General features: G+C 37.7%; 1 protein-coding gene and 1 long non-coding RNA gene across 5 annotated transcripts in view; one reads left to right on the top strand and one right to left on the bottom strand.

The window, feature by feature from the left end:
* The window catches only part of grid2 (glutamate receptor, ionotropic, delta 2), a 576,013-nt gene that overhangs the window by 104,501 nt on the left and 457,761 nt on the right, over positions 1-13,751 (bottom strand). For all 3 annotated transcript variants that reach the window (XR_015131855.1, XM_086314608.1, XM_086314609.1), the window contains exons 10-11: positions 12,623-12,820; positions 2,632-2,944 (exon numbers count right to left, since the gene is read on the bottom strand). Coding sequence is in view for 2 of the 3 variants with exons in the window: in XM_086314608.1 (XP_086170734.1) it covers positions 2,632-2,944; positions 12,623-12,820 (511 nt within the window). In the remaining variant the exon portion in view is untranslated. The remainder of the gene's footprint in view (positions 1-2,631; positions 2,945-12,622; positions 12,821-13,751) is intronic.
* LOC147317549 (uncharacterized) lies at positions 4,080-7,159 on the top strand. Of its 2 annotated transcripts, XR_015131854.1 has the most exons (6): positions 4,080-4,116; positions 4,238-4,369; positions 4,815-4,850; positions 5,209-5,361; positions 5,728-5,818; positions 6,408-7,159. It is a non-coding gene; the product is annotated as an uncharacterized LOC147317549 (long non-coding RNA). The 2 variants fall into 2 exon arrangements; XR_015131853.1 differs by lacking the exon at positions 4,080-4,116 and having other exon boundaries at positions 4,123-4,369.

The raw sequence follows: 13,751 nt of genomic DNA, 5'->3' as shown, positions 1-13,751 counted from the left end.
TCATTCTTACCCTGGATATCTTTTTTTATTGTGTGTGTGACTGTGTGTGATCGCCTGCAAATTTACTAATTTTCCTGCACTTCCAACTTTTAGTCCCCCTTGAGGACTGCTAAAACACTTACATTATATTTGTGTTGGCAGCAAAGGAGACACCGTCTGCTGTCAGATGGATTCTGTAACTTATTTATTAATCTTTAATATCATAGACTAATTCACCTTATAGCTCCCTGTTGCTTTATGGCTTTTTGCTCTCTTTCTTCCCCTTCCTGCAGCATATCGTCAAACTATATCTGTGAACAACTGATCTTTTTTTTCCTGCAGAATTTTCTCTTTGATGTGCTGTTTTATTTGAGAAGATACTGTATTACTAGTGCATAATAAAACCAAATCCCATGATTTTATTTGTCCCTTTGATGTAGCAGTTAGGAAGTCAAGAACCAAGCAGCAGATTTCATATGATGCAGTCCCTCCCTTTGCGTCTTTATACACGCTTCCTTCTTCTGTCTCTTTCACTCTCATTGAGACCAATTAGAAATAGTTAATGGAGTACAGATATTTTTCCCCACTACATCTTCTGTACACACGCCAGACTGAGAGACCTCTGGGTGAGGTTGTAAACAAACAGTCACTTGGCTGCTGCCCTAGTGGCTCACATGAGCCACAGTGAAGAACAGAATTTGTAAGGCAGACTCTTAGAAAGGAAGAAGGGGAAAAGATGAAAAAATGGAAGTGTGCAGTAAAAAAAAAGAAAAAAGGAGCGACCTAAAGAAAAAGTCAAAGGGAAGAAGAAAAGAAAAGAGAAAGGTTTGTAAAAATCAGTGTAATCCCTTTGCACCTCTCTGTTTCTCATCTCACCCTTGCTCCGTCTTGCAGTGAGTGACAGAGCCAAAAGCAAAATTCTGGCGTCAAGTTTGACTATTCACTCCCATCACTCATCTCCTGCTGTGGGTGTCTTTTCATCTGAATCAATTTTCCCTGGGGGTAATATTTCTAGGTGAAGCACAAAGGTCTGGGACATTATAGAGGTGCTGTGAGAAAGCTGCTGAATGAATATTCAATGTACCTGTGTGTGTGTGTGTGTGTGTGTGTGTGTGTGTGTGTGTGTGTGTGTGTCATGTAAAAAGTCCAGAAAAAAATCTGTAGACAGAGGAAAATATCAGGAATGGTGAAGCTTAATAGTACTTCCTGAACAATCGGTCATTTTTGATGAACTTGACTTGTTTGATGAACAACCTGACTGAGTGGTGCAAACTTCACAACCTTCATTTTCTTGGGAAGTGAAAAACATGCCACTCGTTTGACACACTCTGTCTCAGTAAGCTCTCTTATTTTCTACATACCATATCATACACAAGTGCAGGACAACCCCACTGTGGAAGAATGAGATCCTTTCTCTCTCTTCTTTTCTTTCTAACGATGCCATGACTAAAATGTTAATTACAGCTAAAAAGAGAAATGATTGTGAATATCAAACAGCAATTAGCATGTATCATCATCATCATCATTACCACCATTAGCTGCAGCACAAGATGGAGGATTATTTACCAAATGGCGAAATGCTCATCAGTTGCTTATTCAGGGCTTGAAATGTTTCACAGGCAGTGTTAAAAAAAACATTCCTCCTTAAATTTGCATAATTAATGTTGCTTAAAAAATTTACTATTGCAAGGCCCAGAGCATGACAACAAAAGAGCACTGTGCTCACTGGCAAATAGCACATATTTTGCGAGAAACCCAAGATTGAACCTGAGAATATTAAGATGCTTATCTTCAAAAGTAGCTTCTATATTCTTTATATGGATACTTTATGAAACACATGCCCTAGATGGAAAACAGACACATTCGTATGCACACACACAAATACACACTCCTAACTCTTTTGAAATTTTCTCCTTATGCTGTGCATCTGTTTCTACGCCGATGAAATTTAAATCCTTTTCCACGTGTCAATTGTCTGATCTTCACACCTGAGCACAGCCTGATGAATTCTGGAAAAATCTTCAGACCGATCACCGGGATAAGGCCATTATCTTTCCTTCAATCCATGTGGAACAAAATGTCTCCTCCTTTTTGTTCTAATTTGACTATTGTGCTATAACACGAAAAGGCAGTTCACACCTATGGTACTCAGAGGAGCTATTTTATTTTATTTTTAAATTAGATTGCTTTCACAAGCTCATTTTTTCCATCTATGCTTCCCATCCCTACCATTATTCCCCTGTTTTACCAGTGAGATAGACCCTGCAAATAAGCCATGCGAAAGACCCCATCGACCACAGCGGCCCAATGCATAAAAAACATGCTTTGTTTTAAAGGTTGCATTTGTTTTAAAGGTTGTAGATTATTAAGAGATAGGTTTTTGGGAATGTATTCTTGCAGACAGGGTTTGCCACCCTGTCAAAATAAATAAAACGGAAACTTGAACTTTCCAACATTTGGTTAACATTGTGAAAAGGTCTAATGAACTCAAACCATGACCTAATCAGATCTCATCAGTCTTGGTGCATAAACATAACTTAAGCAACAAGTGAAAACAAAATGACTAATGAATATGACTAATAGATAAATAAATAAACCATTATTCTGCTGCTGCTGAACTTGTGTTTCACCCCCTCTATCCTGCTTTCTTACCTTGTTGTACAAACGAGCCGTACACGAACCACATGGAGTTGTACAGCGTTGTTGAAGACACAGATCCCATGGGGAGCCGAGGTGGGTTGAGCCAGTTGAGCAAGTACACCAGGATGCCAACGAGGAGCACGGTGCCTGCGATGCACGCCCACAGTGACAGGTCGAAGGGTGCCAGGCAGGCAAACATGTCCACTGTGCGCTCAGCCTTGCGCAGCAGAACGCCCACAGAATAATCCATGTAGCGTGTGGTGAAGTCCACAACGCTCTCTCGCTCAGGCGTGATGGTCAAGGCAGAAAGTCCCACATCAGCTCGCTGCAAGAGGCAAAGAAGTTTGAAGTATTAAAACTGTGAAAATGTGTCAGTGAGGAAGTCAGCTGAAAAATGTGGATTCTTATAACAGCCTTAAAGTCCATCTGCGCCTTCTCATCACCTAAAATAAAGAATCGAAGGACAGCGTGCAAAAAATGTAACAGTTATCTGGAAATATCTGGCATAGAGGAAGAAAACACATGTCACAGTGATGGTAACTAGTAGTTACAATTACAGTACTTTTAAAAATGTCATAATGAACCCCCTTGTAACACCCTACTAAATTTAGATATATCTGACAGATATCAGCAAGAGATTTAAATCCATATAGGCCCTGGCTCAATTTGCACTTGTATTCTAATATGTGGCGTTTGAATCATTTACAAATGAATTAATTAATCTGTTTTCTGTCAGTATGCTTTCTGAAGCACTTAAAACCTTTCTCTTCACTTGTAAGGGTTGTTAAGAGACAACAAATGACTGCTTTAAATATGTGCAAAGATTTTAAGTTGAAAAAACAGCCGTCACTGAGTGCGTCTGCCAAGGAAAACAGGCTGAGCTTAGCTTTAATGCAGAAACAATGATGGATAATTAAAACGTTTTCAGTCCCCAGTGCTTGACTAGCAACTGCAGACATCTGCTTATACTATAATAGGGATTTAAGATGCTGCTGTGAGCGCATGCTGGTGTTTGAAATCTATACTACAGTGAGAGAGGGCACATATTATGAACTTGTTCGATAATGAGATTTTCTTTGTTGCCATAAACAACTGACTCTAGCAAGTTAGGTGAATTTGTAGGCAAACGCTGAGCCCTACAGGTACCGTACACACAGATTATGTACTTATATAGACACAGACCACATCCACATTTACATACACACACAAAAGCAAACAAAAAACTTAATTCCCACCCTCCATCCAAATTTTACAGCTCAGTGAAAAAACAAAAATGCTTAAATGTGGAGAAATTGTCACTTACACTGCGTAAGGCGAAAATTTCAGAATTCCTGTAAGATGGCTGTGGGTTGGGACAACAGTGATATGCATACAACAGTGTGTGTGTGTGTGTGTGTGTGTATAGGATGAGATGAATTGCCATGCTGACACATGTGGTCAGTCAATATGAAAACTTACAGCACTGAAAAAAAGGGACTGGCCATCTCTTGGATTTATGTAAGCATCTTGCATGCATTTAACACAATTGCCTCATGTTTTAAAGTTAAATGTAACTATATAGTGTAAAAACTACATGATATGCAGAAAGGGTGTATTAAATTGTTCATATCATGTTCAGGTGAAGTAAGTCAATAAGATAGCAACGTTAAATCTCGTGAAACCACGCGTGATTTCATCTCGCGGGCTTTGGATCGTGGTTTAAAAAAGGCATCCATCTCAGTCAAGTCGAGCAGCCAACTCTACGTTTTTGGTATGTCTTGATTTTTTGAATTCATTTTTACCATATTTCAGCCAAATGTAGTTAAACGTCTAGAGTGTCGCCATGTAACATGCTAAAAAAGAGCCGTTAGCTTATTTGCTGTTTTATCTGTTGTCAAAGAATTGGCGCTTTTTCATTTGAATTTGTCTTTGGCACAAGAGCCGTAATATCACATTAAACCTAATTACGAGGCACTCATAACATAATTTGGTTTTCTGTGTGAATAGATTTGTCAACTGACTCTTCAGTTACATTGTGTATTTACTGCACCGTGGTGTTAGTGAGATTTTGGACATTGAACAGCTTTAGCTAATATCATCAGCGGCATTATGCTAGCTTACATCCCTACCCCTCCTGCCCTCACCTGCTGTCCTTTTGTTTTTGTTTGTTTTTTTGCTGCACATTGAGAGATGACCTCTATTCTGCATTTCACCAGGAGTCAGCTGATGGATTGTGGGTTCAAGGTGTTATGGTAAGAAAGTATATTCTATTTTCGTTTCTGTAACTTAATTATAATAGGTTTTTTATAATTATTAGGTGCATGCATACTCACCCTATTAATACAACTGAGAGATCCAAAATCTGCCATAGGTTTAACTTATACCTGTATGTATTGCCAGAAAGGTGATTACTGGACTCGCATTAATGCACACTTGAACTGAAATGAGGTTGTAACTTGTGGGTTGTTGGGTTGCAAATCAGAAACAAACATCTTTGGATTTTTTTTAATCCCATAAGATCTGGAAACACAGTTTTTATTCAACAAAACATTACTGATTAACCAAGCACAGTGCCTGCTGTTATTTCAAAATAATTTTATGTCATTTCAGATAAAATGCAGCATTCCAGTGCATCCCAACCATGCCTTTACAGTCAAGGTTTCTGACGGAGCTGAGTTTTTCTCTGACAGTCTGCTGAAAGTGTTTGCAAAGTGATCAGGGGAACAGGGCACAAAGCTAAAGGATGTAGCTGCCATAATGACAGTAAGAACTTTAAAATTCTTTAACTACAAAGTGTATATGTATTGCATTAGGTCAGTAAAAGATTTTTATGCTACATCCATTGAAACAGTCAACTATTACCTGTGAGTAATGATTCCACTAAAAGGATGCCATAATTTTCGTCATGCATTTACTGGCCCACTGAGAAAAAATTATCTTTTTTTAAAAATAAATGTTCTGGAAACTATATATCCATAAAGTTGATGTCAAACAGGAACTTTTGATATTGCTTTGTAGATGCTGGTGTTGCATGTTGACTGGTTTAAAAAGTCAAGAGTTTTTGTCTGGGATCATTTTCTTCTGTGCTACTGAAAAGTTCACAAATCTCTGTTTTCTTTGTTATAATAGTCAAGGATGACATTAATGCTCGGAGTCCCTCATCAAAGTGCTCCGCATCTGTGTGAAAGACAATTGCAACATCTTGGTGCAGGAGTTCATGGTGAGTGTTTTATGAGTAGATTGTGGCTTTGCAACATTTAAAAATGCATTTAGTTATCCACTTGATCCTCATTGGACTGGTTAGGACCAGTAGTCCTCTTTAATAATTTGAAGTTCACATGAGGCCTGGTAGTGAACTCGGCCGCCGGCCCTTGAGGCCCCATCCCCACCCCTGTATTAGGGGTCACATCAGTGTGAAAAAACTTTAAATTTGTCATTCTAGTGAACAAAGGAAAATCCCACCAATATTTATATTAGCTTTTGTTTGAAAAAATGACCAACTGACCAACAGCTAACCAAATTGTGGGGCTGAAAGTCTAAATTCTAACATCTTCTGAGTGACATAACCTGGATTTCTGATGGGCCGGTGTCTTTCTAACAAAAACTAATGTAAAGCATTTGAAATTATTATGTTTTTCACCCTCTCTTAGAAACTCTGTTAGACCATGAATGGCAGCATGGCACTCTTTGGCTATAGCTATTTACTATGTTGCTTGCATTGGTTTAAACTACTCTAACATTAGAACTGGTAGATTCAAAAGAGATGAGTTTAAAAAGGAATCTTAAAGAAATGTTTTGTGTTTAACCAGGACTTGACTGAGGCCACTGCACAGATTGAGAAAACCACAATGAACATCTGTCTCCAGAGGATGCGCCAGGCAATGACTTTTCTGATGTTGTTCTTCAAGATCTGGATAACGTGACCTTTGCAGTAGCCATGCTGTTTGGACCTTTTTTATTCCTTCAACATGAGTTACCCATCACAACTCTGCTACACTTTTGAGGTGATTCAATGGGTGGTAATGGAGTTGGATGCAACTCAGCTCTCAAGAAAAGCTCACAACTAAGACAAAACTGCTCCTGCAACGAAGCTCACTGTTATGCATGTGAGGTGACCAGCTCTAGGTGAGAGGACATTTAAATCTCACACTTGTTCTGCTGCATTTTTGAAGCTCAATTCCAGGAACGGATCGCAGGGTTCATTTTTATATACTCTGCAACTGCCATGAGGACGAGCCGTTTTTTGTTGTTGTTTGTTTTTCCTTTTGCTCTGTACAAGTTCTGTTTGTCTGTTTGGCAGCATTTTTAAATTTCTCTTTGTATTTTTTCTTTCTTTTACTAGTGAAGAGATGTAGCGTGAACAGTTATACAGTCTAAATATCCCATATGGGTCGTGTGAAATGGTATTTTCAGTTTCATTCAGTTGAAGTAAAGAACGTTGAATATTTCTAAGTGTGCTGTTTTGAACCAAGATGTCACAGTATGATCAGTGCTGTAATTTTTGACAGTCACTGTATCAATGTTATTTTTGCGTCTCTTGAATAAAGGTTTTGACCTGCAAGTGCTAATTTCTTTAGTTATTGGGGTAAAATGGGTAGTGTTAATAGGAAGGTGTTTGCCAATTCAGTAACCTAATTTAATGTTAATGGAAACTAACATTACCTCAAATTGTTTAGTTATAATTGTTGTTTAACTGAATCTTGACGTTAGAGGCCTTAAATAGAATGTTTTGTATTGTTCTTTCCCAACATTTTTCAAAAGAAACAGTCCAATTTCTTTGCTGTGATTGATTCCAGAGAACACGGAAGAACTGACATTATTTAACTGTTGATTTATATAGATTCAGTAGAGGAGTAATGTCAGTTTAATTCTTTACCTACTGCAGTGAAATTAGACATGTTGTTTTGAAAGGTTACTGGTGGATGCCAGCAACCATCTTGGAAGAGAACAATACAATCTGTTATAAGGCCTCCATTTGAAAATTGTGTATTTGATACTAGAATATAATAGCAAAATGTAATTTGAAGATAACATGTAGTATTTAAGTGACCAAGTAGTATTGGGTAAAAGTTATTGAATCGTGTTGGGATAACGTGAGAAAATTGTGAAGGATTAAAATATTCCAAGAGCTCAAATTACTTCATCAAAACATGTTTAAGTCACATTTTATCAACACAAATTGCACAAGTTTATTGAACATGAATAAATTGTGTTAATTTAATTCAATTGTTTAAGTTGCTGCCAAAGCAAAACATCTGTGTGCAACAAATGTCCACCATTGAATTAAGTAAATCCAACAACATATTTTTTTCAGTGAGGAAGCACATGGGGAAAACAGAATTATTTGCATGTTCAGTTTATTTGCAACTTGTGCTCATCTGTGTACACATAAATATGCATTGTGCTTGAAGCATTTCTCGGTAATTTTGTGAGCCACTGGGGGAGAGGGGCCTAGAAATGTTAAATACAAACTGCAAGTATTCAAGGTCAAGGAAAGGAGAGCCAAGTCTTACAAAATCACTCAAGCCTGACACACAGCCGAAGGAAAATAATGAAGTGATGGAATCGGAAATTTCTGAGAAAACACTGCTCAACTGAAGAAAACAAAAGACAACAATCAAAGAAAAATATATACTTGACCTAGGGTGAACAAAATGTGCATCAGGTTAATATGATTTCATCAAAGGACATCAGCAGGTATTGTGCAGATGCAGATATAAATATGAACTTGCACAAACACTTTCACGTAGTCATAAAAAGGTTGTTAAAATTAAATTAGATCTAACTGTATAAAAATGGTGCGTGTTTGGGCTGGAAATTGAAAAAAAAGTTTTTCCTGCCATTAAGAGATGATCATGGCAGAAAAACACTGTACTATTGATTTGAAAGGATCTGGTAAGATGCACACCTCTAAACCACGTTTTTTAAAATCAAACAGTTCAAGATGCGATCAAAGTGCAGCAAAACTGAAAAGCAAGCTTTGTTAGTCGAAATCAGGTAACTGACCTTGGCTATTGAAGAATATCTCATTGCTTTGCCTCGAGAGGCTCATGGGCTGCTTTTGCAATGTGCTTTGGGTCATTATCTATTTGCACTGTGAAGTGCTGTTTGATCAGTTTTGCATCATTTGGCTGAATCTGAGCAGAGACTACAGCCTTGTACACTTTACAATTCATCCTGCTACTCCTCTCTGCAGTCACATAAAAAACCCCTCTTGTTTCATTGGCTGCTATATATACATGTGGTAAGCTTTGAATCCTGAGCTGTTTATCTCGTTTCCACAGCTTTGTCTTCCATCAGTGTGCTTTAAGTTAATATTGGTTTCATGGACCCACAGAATTTTTTTACAGAGCTGTGCAGGTCTTTTTTAGATGTTTTGTGGCAAAGTTTAATCTACCCTTTCTCTTCTTGAGCGTAACCAGTGGTTTACACCTTCTTGTATTTTCATTCATGAAGGGATCTCTTGATTGTAGTCTTTGGCAATGATACGCCTACCTCCTCAAGAGTGTTCATGAATTAGAAAGACGGTGTGAAGGTGGTTTTTCATGACCAGAGAAAGACTTCTGTATTCATTCACTTCAGTTGTCATAAATGATCTTCCAGGCCTTTTGGTGTTGTAAGTGCCTTCCTTTTAAGAATGTACCAGAGATTGCCGATTTGGCTACTCGAAGTTGTCTTATTTTGTTTTTATACTCTAATGATGGACACCTTGCCTTGCTTCAATATCTCTTTGGACCTCTTGCTGAGAGTTCCAGTGAACAGCTGCCAAATGCAACTTCCACACTTTGCAACAACTGATCTTTTATCAGCTCATTGTCATGGAATAATGAAAGAACAAAATGGTTGTAATTCCCAAACGTCTAACTTTGTCAAACCCCTCGATTTATAGATAAAAGCTCCCAATTAAATCACATCTTGGTTGCTTTGTTTAAAATCTAATACGGTGGTGGACAGAGGCAAAATTACAAAAACTGCATTAATAACCAAATATTTTTGGACCTAACTCCACTCTTTCCTCCCCTTTTCCACCTTAGTGTGTGAAGTTCAAAAGAATTGTTCACTTGTGAGTAGGGATGGGTATCGAAAACCGGTTCTTGTTGAGAATCAGTTCCCACTGTTTCAATTCCTTGGAATTGTTTGCCATTTTTGCAAACGATTCCCTTATCGATTCCAGTCGCCCCGAATGACGTCACCGCGTTGCGGAGCGTCATTTACCTGGCAGGAAACACGGCGCGTAAGCGGCTCAAACGCTCAAAAGTTTACGAGAACGGATGACAACAGGGCAACTTGCAATACTTGCAAAGTAGATACTTAATTTAAGGGAGGAAACACTACGAATATGCAAAAGCATTTGCTCACAAAACACGTGATAACCTTAAATGAATGTCATGTTTTTAATTCTGCTCCGGACTCGTGAATCTCAACCCAGCAGCAGCGGTAACGTTTGCACGTCCTCTCCCGTTAATGCGGCAGGTAAATAATCAACTAACAGTGCATATTATGTTAGCGCAATCTGCCTTATTACAAAACCTGCTATTACTGTGCATTTAGGTGACCATGATGAGACGGACAGACAGAGTCTGGCTGGCTCAGATGCTGGCAGTTCTCGCTGCAGTCTACCGGTAGCGTCTCCTTTCAGGCCAGGATAGACGAATGTCACCGAGCAGTGACTAAGTTTGTGGTAAAAGGCTTGAACCAGTGTTGCCAACTCCTCAGTAAGGAAAATCGCTATTGGTTGTCCTAAAAGTTGCTAGAAGTCGCTAAATGACGTCATCGCCTAATTTGCATAATTGGTCATGCTAATCTAATTGTAACCTATGTTGTTGGAGAGAGAAATAACATCGTGGAAGAGACATAAAGTGCGTAAAAAACGTCCTAAATGCATTTAGAGTTTATTTAGAACTACAAATTAAATTTATTTTAGCAATTATTGTTTTTTTAAATGTCACAATTCCAACCCTGCTCCTTTACCTGGGCTTGGACCGGCAAAAGTGACCTGAAATAGGCACTCTGGTGGAGTTACTTTGTGTGTGTGTTTATAAGTAGTTTTAAACCTTGTGATCCACAAAACAGCATAAGAGTAAAACAGTAAAAGAAGAACTGACTGCGTTACAGCACCCACTGCTTGTTGAGAGTAAAATCGATACGCGCTTTCACGTCCTTTTTTTAGCGACTTTTTTTCTGAAAACTCGCTAAATATAGCGACAAAGTCGCTAAGTTGGAAACACTGGCTTGAACCCATTTGCCACAGCAGATGCCCCCAATTTTAGGTAAGTGAATGTGTTTAATTGTAGGCAGGGTCATTACTGGATATTCTTGTGTAATTGCTACTGAATAATTTATGTTATGCTTTGTTATTGCTACAGAAGAATATTCATTTTATTATTTTACATTTACAATTTTTTTTCCTCGGGACCCTGTGACACCCCATTGAAGAGCCGTAGGCTGGATCTCTTAAGATCTCACTGTTGGGTTTGTAAGGCCATGTTACTCCTAAATTTCTATCTTGTTCAAAGAGAAGATATAAAACAAAGTTCTAAGCTAATCAAACTTAGTGTTCTCCTTTTTTAAAAAGAATCGATAAGAGAATCGATAAAGAATCGAATCGTTAAACAGAATCGAAAATGGAATCGGAATCGTGAAAATCTTATCAATACCCATCCCTACTTGTGAGTGCAGTCACGAAAGAATAAACAGGAAAAAACAGGTAAACTCACCTTAAATGTTGAGTTTAAAACCTAAAATATTTATTTAGTCCTACCTTTGCTCAGACCTCATATTTAATAGGAAAAAAATAGTAATAAAAAAAAGTTTTAGCAAAACATAAATTATTTTAAGCATAAAAGAATGACTTGATTGCAAGAAACTAAGGTAAGCTCAGGGTTTATTATTGGCTTCCACATAACAACAGTCAATGAATATTTTAAACAATCAAAGCCACAGAGGAACAGAAAGTGCCTGTCAAATCATGAGTTATTTTCACAAGGTTCACAAGAAACACTTTCCTGTGTTGCCTTGTCTTTTAAGATGGACTCCAAGCAAAGCAACAGCAATCTTGCATGTGCTAGGAGTTTTTCAGATTTGAAATATTTATGATTATTAGTATCATCACATTTCAGTGATATTAAAAACAGAAATTCATATGTGACTACTCTAGACTTCCTGCATGTAAAAGTTCAGCTTGGTTTTATTGTGTGACTTTGTTTAATCAGCAAAAGACGGTGTGAGTATGATATGAAATATATGTATGATGTGACAAATAGTTATCAAACTCAAGCATTTACAACTAGCGCAAGATAAGCTGCCAGGTCTCCATTTATGTTTCTCTAGGATATGCTGCAAGGAACAAAACTAAAAAAACTGCTCTCACACATATAATAAGGGCACTTTGAGATATAACAGAATATTAAACAGCAATGAAACTGGTAAATTTTGAAGTATGTCAACTGAAGTCTATGTCAGTAGGGCTAAGTCATGGTCAAAGTAGTTATTTTTCAAATATGCCAATTTACTACCCTCAATCTAGAGGCCTCTCCATCTTTGGTGAACCCACATTTATAGTGTCACTATATCATCTCCACTTTTCCACTTTCCACTGAAGCAGTTCAAGTGTCTGCCAGCAGTTATAACACTTGAAGATACTTGAAGCTAGTCAAATTATTATAAAGTTGTTGTGTTTCTCTAGTATGCAAAATCACACAATATTTCATCTCTGCGCCTCCCAAATCCACTTCAGCTTACATAGTACAATTCTTTATGAATGAGTGTCTAAATGTCTCATTCCAAATTAAAGAAGTTTAAAGACATAAATCCAATGGTTACCAAGTGGGTGATGATGGAACCCATCCGAGTGTGAACTAAACCTAAGAGAGGCTGTTCTGTTCAGCAATTGATTCGTGTCTACATGCAAGCTTCTCCTCCTTCTGCAGTGATATAGTATAAGCGTGTGCATAAACAGGGAACATGTATTTGTATATGTATTTGTTTGCTCATGTGCATTTGTGTATGCAAGTGATCTTCTTACCTTGAAGACTAATTCGCCCATCAGTCCATTCCATTGACCATCAGGCTGCAAGCTGCCATATTTGTGGTCTGGAGCAACATAGATCTCATACTTAAAGCCCAGGTAGTTTGACAGAGCATCCAGGACATCGATGGAAAAGCCCTGGTACTTCTTTGGTTTCCCAAGAACATTCTCTGACACCATTACAAACGGCTCTTCCTAGAAGGCAACGAACAGTCAGCGTGTCAGTAAGTCAGTCAAGCAGCCAATCAATGCACCATTCATTCAAGCATCAAGTCCCCCATTACCCTAATAACCATGTTAGCAGCACAAAAGATCATTTTGATGGCTGCAAGCATATCTGAGAGAATCTACATTTTACATTTAAAGATAATGATACAAGCAATGCCTGAAAAGGTAAAATTATATGTTACAGGTAGGCTCTTCTCTGGGGTTTATTTTCTACTACCTACTAGAGATATTAATGCTGCAAATGTGAAAATAATCCTATGTGTTATTCTAGAAGAAATCAAAGTATGAAAGCAAGCAGACATCTTTCAGCATATGTTCATTATTTAAATTATATGCTGAAGCACCTTTTGAGTGAGTGTATGTTGACTGTAACAAGTGAAAATCATGATTAACCCCATTATTTGAAGTTCTCATCTCGGCATACTTGTATTCATTTATGGAACCAATTTATTAATTTACTGAAATGGTACCCTGTCTGACAACTTAAAGTGAATTAAAATGTTGAAGATCAATAACTGCACCCTAAATTCCAGCAGTTTTGTTTTTAACGGTTCATTCTTAAATACCATTGGGAAGCCTAAATCTCTTGTATATTGATTTCTGGCACTTGGCTCTCTGTTGAGGTTAAATGACATCCAAAAGCGTTGTCATTTTAGGCAATTAAGTGAACAAAGCACAAGGGAAAACAAGGTTTTTTTTTTTTAATTTTCAAGGAAACTTTGCTTATACAAAAAATAGAAAGCAACATGAGACTTATTTTCATTTCCTACACCTTGGATTATGTGTTTTCCTTCTAGCCGTTTACCACACAATTCTTGTTTAATAAATCCTTACTGATGAGTGAAACATTGCAGACCAATGTGTCTTATTTTATGAGACTGTTTGTGTTATTGACAGG

The sequence above is a fragment of the Aulonocara sp. 'chitande type north' Nkhata Bay genome, linkage group LG12 (genome assembly GCF_057382095.1).
Source record: "Aulonocara sp. 'chitande type north' Nkhata Bay isolate Kocher_YH1m ecotype deep benthic linkage group LG12, A_spYH_male_GT1.1, whole genome shotgun sequence".
Lineage (NCBI taxonomy): Eukaryota > Metazoa > Chordata > Actinopteri > Cichliformes > Cichlidae > Aulonocara > Aulonocara sp. 'chitande type north' Nkhata Bay.
Note: the sequence above shows the minus strand (reverse complement) of the source record. Positions and strands in the feature narration are given on the sequence as shown.